Raw genomic sequence first — 11,759 nt, 5'->3', positions numbered from 1 at the left:
TAATAAATATCACCTACTAATAACTAAAAACTATCAATACAACACATTCAAAAATGATTGTCGTCAAGAGATCATACCCTTTTGACCATTGATTGTTTTCAAAATTTCAATTTATCCAACTAAAAAAATATAACTTTTGAAGGAATTATTGATATAACACGCAAAATTATAAGATTAATACTATTCAATATTTTTAATTTTACTACTTATATAATATTGTACTCTGGGGTTAATGAAGGTCTTGACCATCCTGTCTGAAATGAGGAAGTTGTGATGGGAATCTCCTCCGAAAGGATGCATGCGCATAACTCATGATAACTTCTTATTTCTCTCTTTCTCACTCGATCTTCTCTCTGGTACACTCCTACATGTAAGCCATGGACGATCGAAAAGAGCTCGCTATCTAAGGTATTGGTGAGACCATTGGTTGTAAAAGATAAGTCATGACAAGATCTTGTTGGTGCAGGCATTGACAAGATCAGGATATGTGAATGAGAATAAAAAATCATGAAATATAAGAATCCACCCATATCATAGGCAGCTCAGTTTAGTCTGTTGATTATGTATTTTAGCTATCAACTAAAAGGTCTCGATTTTGGTTCATGCATATGTGTTGTTCGTATGAGTCTCAGCACTGTCCCTTAATTCTCAAAAAAAAAAAAAAAACAAAAAAAAAAAAAAAAAAAAAATCCACCAATGGCCCATATCTAATGAATTCAAAACTTATGTCATTATTGTCATTGAAGGATGATAATGCTATTTTTTTGATATAATTTAAGATGTTAAATAATTAAATCTTATATTTTGAAATGCTGTGTGTGTAAATCACACGTAACTTTATCAATCACTCGTCTCGCTAAGTTCAACCAAGCTAAGCAAGACTTGTTACATTTACTCCCAAATACTCTCCTCACACTTCACAGCCTTCCAATGCCCGCCATCTCCACCTAGCAAGATGCCTTCTCCATCCCTTCCCTTCCATGACCCACAAAACCCTAACACCAAACCTACTGCAGACACGGAACCATGCTCCGGTCCGATAACCTCGCATTCGCCGCCCGCCGCTGCTTCCGAAACTCAAAAATTCAAACTTTCTCCTCCCGCTCCTTCATCAGCACTGCCGCAGATCCCACCGCCGGAGAAAGAAACGACGATGATGCTCAATCCTCAAAGCCGCTTGCAGACGATCTCTTCCGATCCCCTCCACGCTCCGGAGGCTACACCCAAGGTGACGCCACCTACCTCTCTCTCGCCCGCTTCTACTCAAATCCCCCAAACATTCCTGCCCTCCGCGGACTCCTCGATCAAATGCGCTCCGATCCCCGCCCCTTCCCCGAACGTCTATTCCCCCCAATCCTCCGAGCATTTGGCCGCGCCGGCCTCCCGCTCGAAGCCCTCCGCCTGTTCGACGAAATGCTTCCCTCATTCCAGTGCATCCCTTCAACGTTCTCCCTTAACTCCACCCTCTCATCCCTCCTGTCCTCCCCAAACTCCTCCTCCCTCGCATTCCCATTCTTCCGCCGGGCCCTCCGCCTCCACCACTCTCTCAACCCCAACCTCCTCACCTTCAATCTCATCCTCAAATCCCTTTGCTCTCCTCCTTCCCCTTCCCTACCCCACGCCCTCCATCTCTTTCGCTCCATCCCCCTCCGCGGCCTCCACCCCGACGCTTACACCTATTCCACCCTCATTGCAGCCCTCGCCCGCTCTGGCCGCCTTGACGACGCGTTTGCCCTCCTCGACGAGATGCAGCTCGACGGTGTGGCCCCCAATTCCGTCACCTTCAATTCCCTTCTCCACACCATTCTCCGCACTGGCGATTTCCGTCGTGCCGCTAATCTCACCCGCTACATGCTCCTCAAGGGCTGCACACCCACCCTCGCCACCTACAACACCCTCGTCCACGGCCTCTGCCGCCATGGCCGCCTCGAAGAAGCGCTCGCACTTATTGACCGCATGGTCCTCCGCAACGGCCTCGTACCGAACGAGGTCACTTATGGCGCGCTTGTTGACGGCTTCGTCAAGCTCGGTTGCGTCGTCGACGCCCAAAGGGTGTTCGATGTTATGCGTGAAAGGGGAGTTCCTGCTAACGAGTTTATGTACTCCGCGCTCATCACCGGCCTATTCCGAAGCGATTGTGTCGAAGAGGCTTTGAAGCTATGGGCAGTGATGGTATCCGAGGGCGTCAAGCCAAATGAGGTCCTCTACACCGTGCTTGTCGATGGGCTCTCCCGACATGGAAAGGTCGCCGAGGCCGAGAACGTGATCGCCAAAATGGCCGCGGAAGGCTGCAACCCTAACGTGCGCACCTTCAGCGCACTCATGTGGGGCTATTTCAGGGCCGGCAATAGCCATCAGGCACTCGCCACATGGTCAAAGTTGGTCCGCCATGGCTGTGAGCCCAACAAAGTGAGCTATAGCATTTTGATCAACGGGCTATGCGAAGAGGGGAAGGTGAAGGAAGGTATGATGGTCTGGAAGAACATGATTAGCAGGGGTTGCACCCCTGATCTGATGGCATACACGGCGATGATTCGAGGGCTGTGCATCTCTGGGAGAGTGGATGGAGGGATGAGATTGTTCTACGATATGATGGCCAGTGGGGATGGGGAGCCGGACGCAGTAGCTTATAATGCTCTGTTTGATGGGTTGATCAAGGCCGATAGGTTAATCCAGGCCGTTGATTTGTTAGGATCGATGGTAGAGAGAGATTGCGACCCAGATGAGGTGACCTGCAATATATTTCTGAAGGGGTTGAGGTGGGATGAGGAGAAGGGGAGGAATTTGATGGAAGGGATGATTGTGAGAATGGTGAAAAGAGGGAGAATTAATGGTGCTGCTGATATAGTTTTGGTGATGTGTAAGAAGTATATGTCCCCAAAGAGTACCATTTGGGAGAAGGTAGTGAGTATGGTTTGCAATATGAAGGAAGTGAGGGGGGAAATTGATAAGACTTTGGGAGAAATCTCATGTGAAAATGATTTATGAAATGAAAATTCTTTTATCAAAGATATTCAGATTAAACTCATTGACATGGAAGTTCATGTTGGCATATTTGACAACTAAGATTTTTCATTTTTTCCTACTTCAAATGAGGTTCTAAAGGTGAGCATTATCTTCTCTTTTTTTTTTTGTGTAATTTGTTATTTTGATTGGGATATTATTGCAGGCGACCTGACAGGATTCGAAGCAGAACAAGAGCAAGCAATAGTGGAGAATAGTAAAGTTCATTGTAAGTTTCTCCACAAAGAAGAACCAAGATAATCAAATATTTGTTTTTCAGAAAAATTATAGTTCTAACAACCAAATCTTCCTCTTATTATTATATGGTCTGTTGAATAGAACATTGTAGTCCCAAAAAAAATTTAAAAAATCCAACAATAACAATAACAAGCCTTTATCCCATTACGTGAGGTCGGATGCATGAAATCTTTTTTTTTTTTTCATTGTGTCATGTTAAGAGTCAAATTCTCTTCTAAATCTAATAAAGAAAGGTCATTTCTAATATTTTCTAATCAAATCTTTTTAAGCATGCCTCTATCTTTCTTAATATTCAACCAAAAAGTTTATTGTAAAAGCTGTTAACGAGACTTGACACATGAAAAGTTGTTGTATGCCTTCTTCAGATATTATGTTAGCAAATGTTGTGATCGATGTTATTGTTAGTTTTGGTATTCAAATTTATCAATTTGTTTGGAGTTCTCATGGATGGTGGATGATCTAAGTACTAATGGTAAAGGCTGGGTTGTGATTTCATTGTCAATTTGGAGATATTGAAAGACTAATTCCTCCTATACGGTTCAATCCCCAAAATAAACTATCTGTTTATTAATAGAATGTGCTCCAGCGCACAAATGCTTAAATCAGGTGTTAATATTTGATCTAGATTTAAGTGTTTAGTTTAGGTTTTACTATTTTGCTCCTCACGTTGTTTTATTATAAATAGGGGTGGCTTATAGGTGTTTGATGGGGAAACTTGAATAAAGCTGAGTTTTATTTTCCTTCAAAACCTCTCTCCCTTCTCTCCCTCTCTCTATCTCTCTTCCAAGAAGCTCAAGGAGATTCTTCTTCCTCCCAAGAATCCAACAAATTGGTATCAGAGCTAGATGGTGGAGAAAGGTTCTTGTCCGAAGAAATAAAGAGAGGAGGTGGCCAGCTGTCCTTAATGCGCACTGGAGCAGAGTTAGGCACGGGGTTGGGCCATGGATGTGGGTAGACGAGGCAGAGCGACTTTTTACGGTGATCGGGATAGAGCGGCAGCGGTAGGCACGTAAACACGAGTTTCCGCGTGTTGAAAAGTTTCCACGTGGGCAGCAACACGCTCAAAGGCGGAAGCTCGTTGATGCTCAAAGCTAGAATCATGCGCATAGGAGTGTTGCGCGGGAGGCTGCACACGCAGGCGAGTAGGGGGGCCAGACACAGACGGGCTCGAGAGCAAGCTACGCGATGGCACATGCTGTTGGGTGGGCCTGACGCTCAGGGTGCGAGCTCAGGTCGTGCATGGACGCATGCACGTGGGCAAGGGGTTCCAGAGCGGAGACAGTCAACTCTAGTGTCTTTTGCGTACGAGTAGTCGAGATCGACCTATTGTTCGTGTGGAACATTGCTTGCACGGGTGCTTGTGAGCTGAAGCAGGTGATCGCAATTGAGTGGTGCTTCGGTTGGAACCGCAGGCTGGACAGGCGTATTGGAGGCCGAGTGTTGCACAGGTGCAAGCAGGCGGGCCATTTCTTGGATGTTCCTTCTTGTTGGAAAGCCCTAGGTCCAGGCAAGGAAGCAAAGGGATATCTCTTTCTGTTTAGACATTGTAAATCTAGATTAAGGTGAAAATTATTAATATTTTATTTAGATTTAAGTGTTTAGTTTATGCTTTACTATTTTGCTTCTTAAATTATTTTACTGTAAGTAGTAGTGTCTTGTAGGAGTTTGATGGCGAAAAATTGAATAAACCCGAGTTTTATTTTCCTCTAAAATCCCTCTCTCCCTTCACTCTCTCTCTCATTTCTCTCTCTCTCTCTCTCTCTCTCTCTCTCTCTCTTCCAAGAAGCTTCTTCTTCCTCCAAAGAATCCAGCCTCAGGCAATTTATGACTTATTAATTTAATAGCTTGTTAGCATATTATGGTAATGGATGGCTTTTTAATTGAGAATGCTTTTCATAGTTTCATTGGATGCAAAGTACCTTTGCCAATTATATTCATTTGTTTAGCCAATAAGTTTCCTTGATGTTTCATTAAATTTTGGTTCTATTTTAATTTTAACCTGTAGAATTGCAGTTTTTAATAATATTGATTCCTTTGTTTTATTGTTATATATTTCTAGATAAAAAGTCCAGAAAAGAATCGGATTTGAATCCTCATTCTCACTAGCCATCTGATCTCTGGCCTTGAAGTTCTGAACAGATCTTTAACTTAAAAACGAACTCACGAACTCCCCAATTGCCATGGATGATTATTCGCACATAATTTGTTAATATACTTGCAACAAGATTTACGGATAATAGAACATCTAATCCAATAGGCCAACGTGTTACAAATCTGATAGGAAATACTCGTTTGCACAAGTAAACCTAACCCAAATCAAAATCCAATAGGCCAATGTGTTACAAATCTTGAGAGCAAAACTTGAATTCTCCCTGCAAATGGCAGTAACTTAGCTTTCCATCCCTCTAAATGGCGAGAAATTTTTTTGCATAAGAGGGGAGAAATCAGATATATGCAATTGTTTAAATGAAATAGGAAGCCCCATATAGGTAATTAAGCCTTTGTTTGGGACTGCTTTCTTTCTGTTTCTTAAAATAATTTTTTAGTTCAAAAATTTTAATTTTTATACTAGAAAGTTACTTCAAGAAGCAAAAAGAAAGCCGTCCCAAACAAAACCTAAGTGACCAGCTAAGGGGATGCTGAGAGCCTTTTGAATTTTACTAGCATTAGAAATATTAGGGGCTAATATATAGGAACTTTTGTTCTAATTAATATGAAGCCCATAATAATCTGCAAAGATGCTGAAGACATAATTAAGGGTCTCAATATTAAGGGATGTTGTTTTGCTAAACACCAATAAATCATCAACATAAAGAAGATTAGTAAGCTCGTTATTGTTTGCATAGAACCCCTCAAAACATCTGTTGTTTGCAAAGTTGTTAATCAAGATAGAGAAATCATCCATAATGATACAAAATAGATAAGGGGAGAGCAAACAATCCTGTTTCAGATGAGAAGATAAGTTAAAAAATCCATCAAAATTGATATTGAGATAGATAGAATAGTAGACATCATTGATGCATGCTTTGATCTAAAAAATGTAGACAGGAGGGAATCCTTTCTGAGCCAACCGGTGTAAAAGAAAATATCTTGAAATTGAATCAAAAGTCTTATGAATGTCAAATTTGGCACTGAAGTAATTGGGTTTAGTTTTTAGTTTAAATTCACCTGATACAAGCAATTGCATTCACTTTGGCACATCTAGACAAATAAAATTTTTAAAAGAAAGATTTTGCCACCTTACAAATATGATTCCTCTGGATGCACTAACCACTTTTATAAAATTCAAAGGAATATGCAGGCCGGGGCAAAGCAGGAGGGGGAGGAGAAACCATCCCTTTAATTTCATCACTAGTCACAGGAGCTATTAGGCTAGCAACAAGATGTGGGAGAATAACAACACGAGGCAGAATATTTGAATTAGCATCTAGAGAGGAGAAACCATCCCTTTAATTTCATTACTAGCTGAAGGTAAAACAAAGTACAAATAGACAACCGACCTTACTACTTACAGTTCGCCTTATAGCTTCACCACCTAACGAGAGATTATTATGTGCGGAGTACGGATCTAAAGATCCATTCGATTTTGTGACAGTGAATAGTAAAAGCACAGTGATAAATAATAATTGTGTTTTTACTATTCACAGTAGTATTTTTACTGTACTTTTATTATTCACAGTTATAAAACCGAACTTAAACTCCGCACTAATAAAATCAAGTAACATCCCAAAATTACAAAAATATACATTGTTTAATTATTAATTCACTTCTCTGCACCTTTTACTTCTCTTTATATAACAAATCGAAGCCAAACCTTAGCACTCACAAATCCATCTCCAACCAAGAAACTAAACTCATCCGAGATGGGTTCTTCTTTGTTCTTCCTTGCCCTCTTTGCTCTCTCAGCCGTTGCTAAGGCTGACACCTCCTCCGGCCTCACGATGAACTTCTACAAAGAATCCTGCCCTCAAGCAGAGGACATAATCCGCGAGCAAGTCAAACTCCTCTACAAGCGCCACAAGAACACCGCTTTTTCCTGGATCAGAAACATCTTCCATGACTGCGCCGTCCAGGTGAGCAAGAAAGAAACACAAAGATATATAGATGACATAAATCTCTTCAAAATTTCTTTCTAACAACAAATTTTGTGATTTATAAAATGCATGTGTAGTCTTGCGACGCTTCTCTGCTTCTTGACTCAACTAGAAAGACTCTCTCCGAGAAGGAGACAGACAGAAGCTTTGGCATGAGGAACTTCAGGTACTTGGAAGAAATCAAGGATGCGGTGGAGAGAGAGTGTCCTGGAGTTGTCTCCTGCGCTGATATCTTAGTTCTTTCAGCCAGAGATGGGATCGTTGCGGTATTTCTTTCTTTATTTTCTCTGTCTTAGCGATTCAATAATCTTCGATCTGTTATCTTCTACTGCATGTTGATTAATTTGTTTTGGATGGACTGATGAAAAGGCTGGAGGACCAACCATTGCTTTGAAGACGGGGAGGAGGGATGGGAGGAAGAGCAGGGCGGAGGTGGTGGAGAAGTTCCTGCCTGATCACAACGAGAGCATCTCTTCTGTCTTGGAGAAGTTTGGAGCCATGGGAATTGACATTGCTGGCGTTGTTGCTCTTCTTGGTAACTCCTTGCTTTCGTTTTTTTTTTTTTTTTAGCCAGCTTGTTTGTTTTTTTAATAATATTATCCTGTGTGCCATTTGCTTGATTTATATTGAATAAGTACAAGACAAAAGGACAAGAAGGACAAGTTCGTGTAGATAATTTTGAGAAAAAAATAGTTTAGGATATTTAATTATTTTTTTATCAATCTTAATTTCAAGTTGATTTTATGAGGAATGATCTCAAATTATTGAATTTATTTTTAAGATTTATGTATTATAAAAAAATAAATTTAAATTTCTTAAAGTAAAATTTAATAATTTTAAGATTTATTTATAAAAATTAATAGAATATCATCTATTAAATTAAAATTTTAAAATAACTTCTAAAATAAGGATATTAGTTTGTAACCAAAATACTATAGTTATTTTATAAAATGTTATAGCTGTCCCCATTAGATCTTTAAATTAATCCTAAATTTTTTTCCCAAAAAAACAAAAAAATCCTAATAAGAATGTACTGTTATGGAGCACGTTTTATAAAGTTGATTGTGTAATTACTTTAAAAAAATATATATAAACTGTCAGTTTTTTACTATTTTCTAAAACAGCTTCATAGTTTAAAAATTTTTAGTTCAAAAAATTTTGTATTAAAAAATTATTTTAAAAATAAAAAAATTGTTTCAAATGAAAGTTTAATTAATCTGATTACAAAATTAATTTTTCATCACGTAAATTTATAAAAAAAAAATTAAAAAATAATAATCAAATAAAATTGTGTTTGATATTAAAAATAAAACAGCTAAAAAGTTGTCACAGTTAGATCCTTGATCTAATAAACCCAAATCCAGGCAAGATAATTAGAAGAAAATTTAGGATGCAGCTTAAAATATTTCAATTAATAGAATTGTAGATTTTTTTACTCCATTGATAAACCTTCTATCTTTAAAGAGATTATTATGTGCGGAATCTGAAAATATTCAGAGATCAATCCGGATGCCCAATATCTTCTAATAAATTATGTATTGGATGACGTGGCACGAACTCCTCAGGACACATGTAATAATTTTTCCTATCTTCATATGTAGATGGAGAATTTAAGAGAGAACTAATATATTCTGAAATTTTATTTAAATAGATAGAAATGCTGTGACAAGTTTGGATAGATCTGCATTAAATAAAATTTAATATGATTTTTATTTAAAATTGCTGAATAAGATTTATAATCTATTAAACCAGCTGTCACGAATGAATATTTTATTGCGTAGAAATTCGTACTAGACCCGGCAAGCCTGTATGATTAGATAGTGATGTGCTGAGAAGTGGCAATAATAATGAATAACTTTGGTATCTTATTTATTTTATTTATTTCATTTTTGTTATTTTATAATATTTTGATTTTTAAACTTATAGTTATATATTTGATAAAGTCTAAATTCATGAAGGCATCTTTATTAATTGAAGTAATGGATATTATGTAGCTCATCTTGATTTATTAGTTAGAAATTTTGGCTATTAATTAATAGATTTTGAGTTCGAATCTTGCTTATATGATGTGTGTGTGAATTTGTCATAATTAGCTTAAACGTCCAAAAAAAAATGTGACGGGCAGTCGCATCTCTCTTGTGGCAAATAAAGCACCGGTGATTTGACCGGAGGAGATAGAAAAAAATTATAGAATTTTTTTTTTTAGGACTTTTGAGGCAGTTAAGATAAATTCACACACACATCATAAAGTTATAGAAAAAATAAATTAGAAAATATATAATTTGAATTCTAAGAATAATCTTCTACAATATTATCATTTACTCTTTCTTAAAAAATTGAATAGCTAATATATTAAATTTATTATACTTATGTTTCATTTGGGACAACATTCTTACCACCTTCTAAAGTAGTTTTTGAGTACAAAAATTTCGAGTGAAAGAAATTTTTATACTAGACAGCTGTTTTAGAAGACAATATAAAAGTTGTCTCAAACAAAGTCTTAGTAGCTTTGCAGCTTTGCTCGTTAAAAAGTAACTTCCCACCCATAAATTTTTAGAAAATATCAAAATGGTTGTCCGAAATAAAATCGTATATTATGAATTTTGTTAGAATAAGTTTAACTTTTGTTGTATGATCTACCTAAGTAGTCACATAAGCTTTTGCTAAAATTACTTATTAAAATTTCAAAACATTGTATAATTCAACCATGCACTAGTGTATAAAGCACTAGCACGTACGTGATGATCCTCCAACCGATAAATTATTCTGTGTAGACCGTCCGAAGATGAATCAGAGTGTGTCATGTCATCTGGTATACACAGCGGATACACACCTATCTTACACAGCAATATGGTAATGTGGCGCACTCTGATTCATCTCCGAACAACATACACATCCGCACATAATAATTTCACGGACCAACCCACCCAAATACCGGATCTAATTGAGTAACTATCATTATTTATATGGGACCCCAAGTTTTTGACACCAAAAATATCAAAGGACTCTGCTTCTTCCAAACGCTATTGAATGCTTAACAGTTATACACAGATATTCGTTGCTACTTCCTGCTAGAAGACCCCCATTAGTTAATTCCTCTATACTATGTAAACTATTTGCCAGCTTTGGCTAGCAATGCAATAAATGCAATGCGAGAAGCACATCTTGAAAATTTTTCTTCGGAGAGTTCTTGGTACAAATTTTTCCTATAGCTTAATAGTATTATATGGTGTCATTTATAACAGGTGCACACAGTGTGGGTAGAACACACTGCGTGAAACTAGTTCACAGGCTGTATCCTGAGGTCGACCCGGCCTTGAACCCGGACCATGTCCCTCACATGTTGAAGAAGTGCTACGACCCGATCCCAGACCCAAAGGCCGTCCAATACGTGCGAAACGACCGTGGAACTCCCATGAAGCTGGACAACAACTACTACCGCAATATATTGGACAACAAGGGTCTGCTCATGGTGGATCATGAGTTGGCCCATGACCCACGAACCCGACCCTATGTGAAGAAGATGGCGAAGAGTCAGGATTACTTCTTCGAACACTTCGCTCGGGCTATCACTCTTCTCTCTGAAAACAATCCGCTCACCGGCGAAAATGGTGAGATTCGCCGCCACTGCAATCTTTCCAACAAAAACCACTATGATGAGTAATTAGTTCATTGGCTTGTTATAAACTATATGTGGCTTGCTCTTTGGTGAGCTAAATGGTCTTGTTTGTGGCGTTGGTGATTTTATAACTGTACTTGTTCTTAGTGTATCTTTAAGGCTCTTTTATTAAGTGTTATGTTGTGCTGAGTTGCTATTTTCGTATAAATGTATGAATTGTGTGTTGATGATCATAAATAAGTGAAGCATAGAAGTTTTTATATGATTTCCTTTTAATTATTTTCGAATTTACATTCATCTTTATGTTTCTGTAGGGAGATGAGAGCTAATGCAAATTTGTTGAATTAAGCTCGAATCTAAGTTGAGGCTAGCTCACATTCGACTCAACCGGCCGGCTATTAAGGTTTCATTTGAAATAATTTTTTTACTGTTTCTTAAAGTAGTAAAAGAGCCCTTACTAATAAAGCTTGAGGTTTCATTTGAGACAACTTTCTTACCGCTTCTTAAAATAATAACTCGCCAAGCTAGTGTCCCCGAGCTCGCGTTTGTCTGTCGGGTTTACAAAATTGTGTCGGGTCGGTTCCAAATTTCATGGTTTCGACCCTTTTGTAAAACTAGGTTGAGTTCGAGTCAACTCGTTTGAACTAGGCCAATTCCGAACCCGAAATCTGAATTTGACACCTCTACTCACTTGTATATAGTTTGAGTCGATTCGAAATCCAACTTAATATTAAATATAATATATAGTATATTATGCATATACATAACTAAAAACTAATTTCAAA

The 11,759-nt window shown here is 38.2% G+C and overlaps 2 protein-coding genes across 4 annotated transcripts in view; both read left to right on the top strand.

Moving 5' to 3' along the window:
• The first annotated feature begins 881 nt into the window (after nt 1-881).
• The window catches only part of LOC110116771 (pentatricopeptide repeat-containing protein At4g20090), a 33,706-nt gene continuing 22,828 nt past the window's right edge, over nt 882-11,759 (top strand). The window contains exons 1-3 of one of the 3 annotated variants that reach the window (XM_020816025.2): nt 882-3,105; nt 3,170-3,232; nt 5,321-5,524. In XM_020816025.2, the coding sequence (XP_020671684.1) occupies nt 1,027-2,988 (1,962 nt within the window). In that variant the 5' untranslated portion in view covers nt 882-1,026 and the 3' untranslated portion in view covers nt 2,989-3,105; nt 3,170-3,232; nt 5,321-5,524. Of the gene's footprint in view, nt 3,106-3,169; nt 5,028-5,320; nt 5,525-11,759 lie in introns of those variants that run through there. The other 2 variants (XM_020816023.2, XM_020850472.2) reach the window with 2 other exon arrangements.
• LOC110091782 (peroxidase 42-like) lies at nt 6,926-11,236 on the top strand. The gene is made up of 4 exons (XM_020816028.2): nt 6,926-7,334; nt 7,433-7,621; nt 7,725-7,890; nt 10,601-11,236. Exons 1-4 carry the CDS (start codon nt 7,125-7,127, stop codon nt 11,017-11,019), a joined length of 984 nt encoding a protein of 327 aa, XP_020671687.1. The 5' UTR covers nt 6,926-7,124; the 3' UTR covers nt 11,020-11,236.

This window comes from Dendrobium catenatum, unplaced genomic scaffold (genome assembly GCF_001605985.2).
Source record: "Dendrobium catenatum unplaced genomic scaffold, ASM160598v2 original_scaffold_112318, whole genome shotgun sequence".
NCBI classification, from domain to species: domain Eukaryota; kingdom Viridiplantae; phylum Streptophyta; class Magnoliopsida; order Asparagales; family Orchidaceae; genus Dendrobium; species Dendrobium catenatum.
The sequence above is the reverse complement of the archived record's forward strand: the minus strand, read 5'-3'. Positions and strand labels throughout refer to the sequence as shown.

Bases quoted from the DNA above. Each gene is read 5' to 3' on its own strand.
- LOC110091782 (XM_020816028.2), top strand. From the start codon at position 7,125: ATGGGTTCTTCTTTGTTCTTCCTTGCCCTCTTTGCTCTCTCAGCCGTT. The intron at 7,622-7,724 runs GTATTTCTTTCT...ACTGATGAAAAG, and splicing joins CCAGAGATGGGATCGTTGCG to GCTGGAGGACCAACCATTGC. The intron at 7,891-10,600 runs GTAACTCCTTGC...CATTTATAACAG, and splicing joins TGGCGTTGTTGCTCTTCTTG to GTGCACACAGTGTGGGTAGA.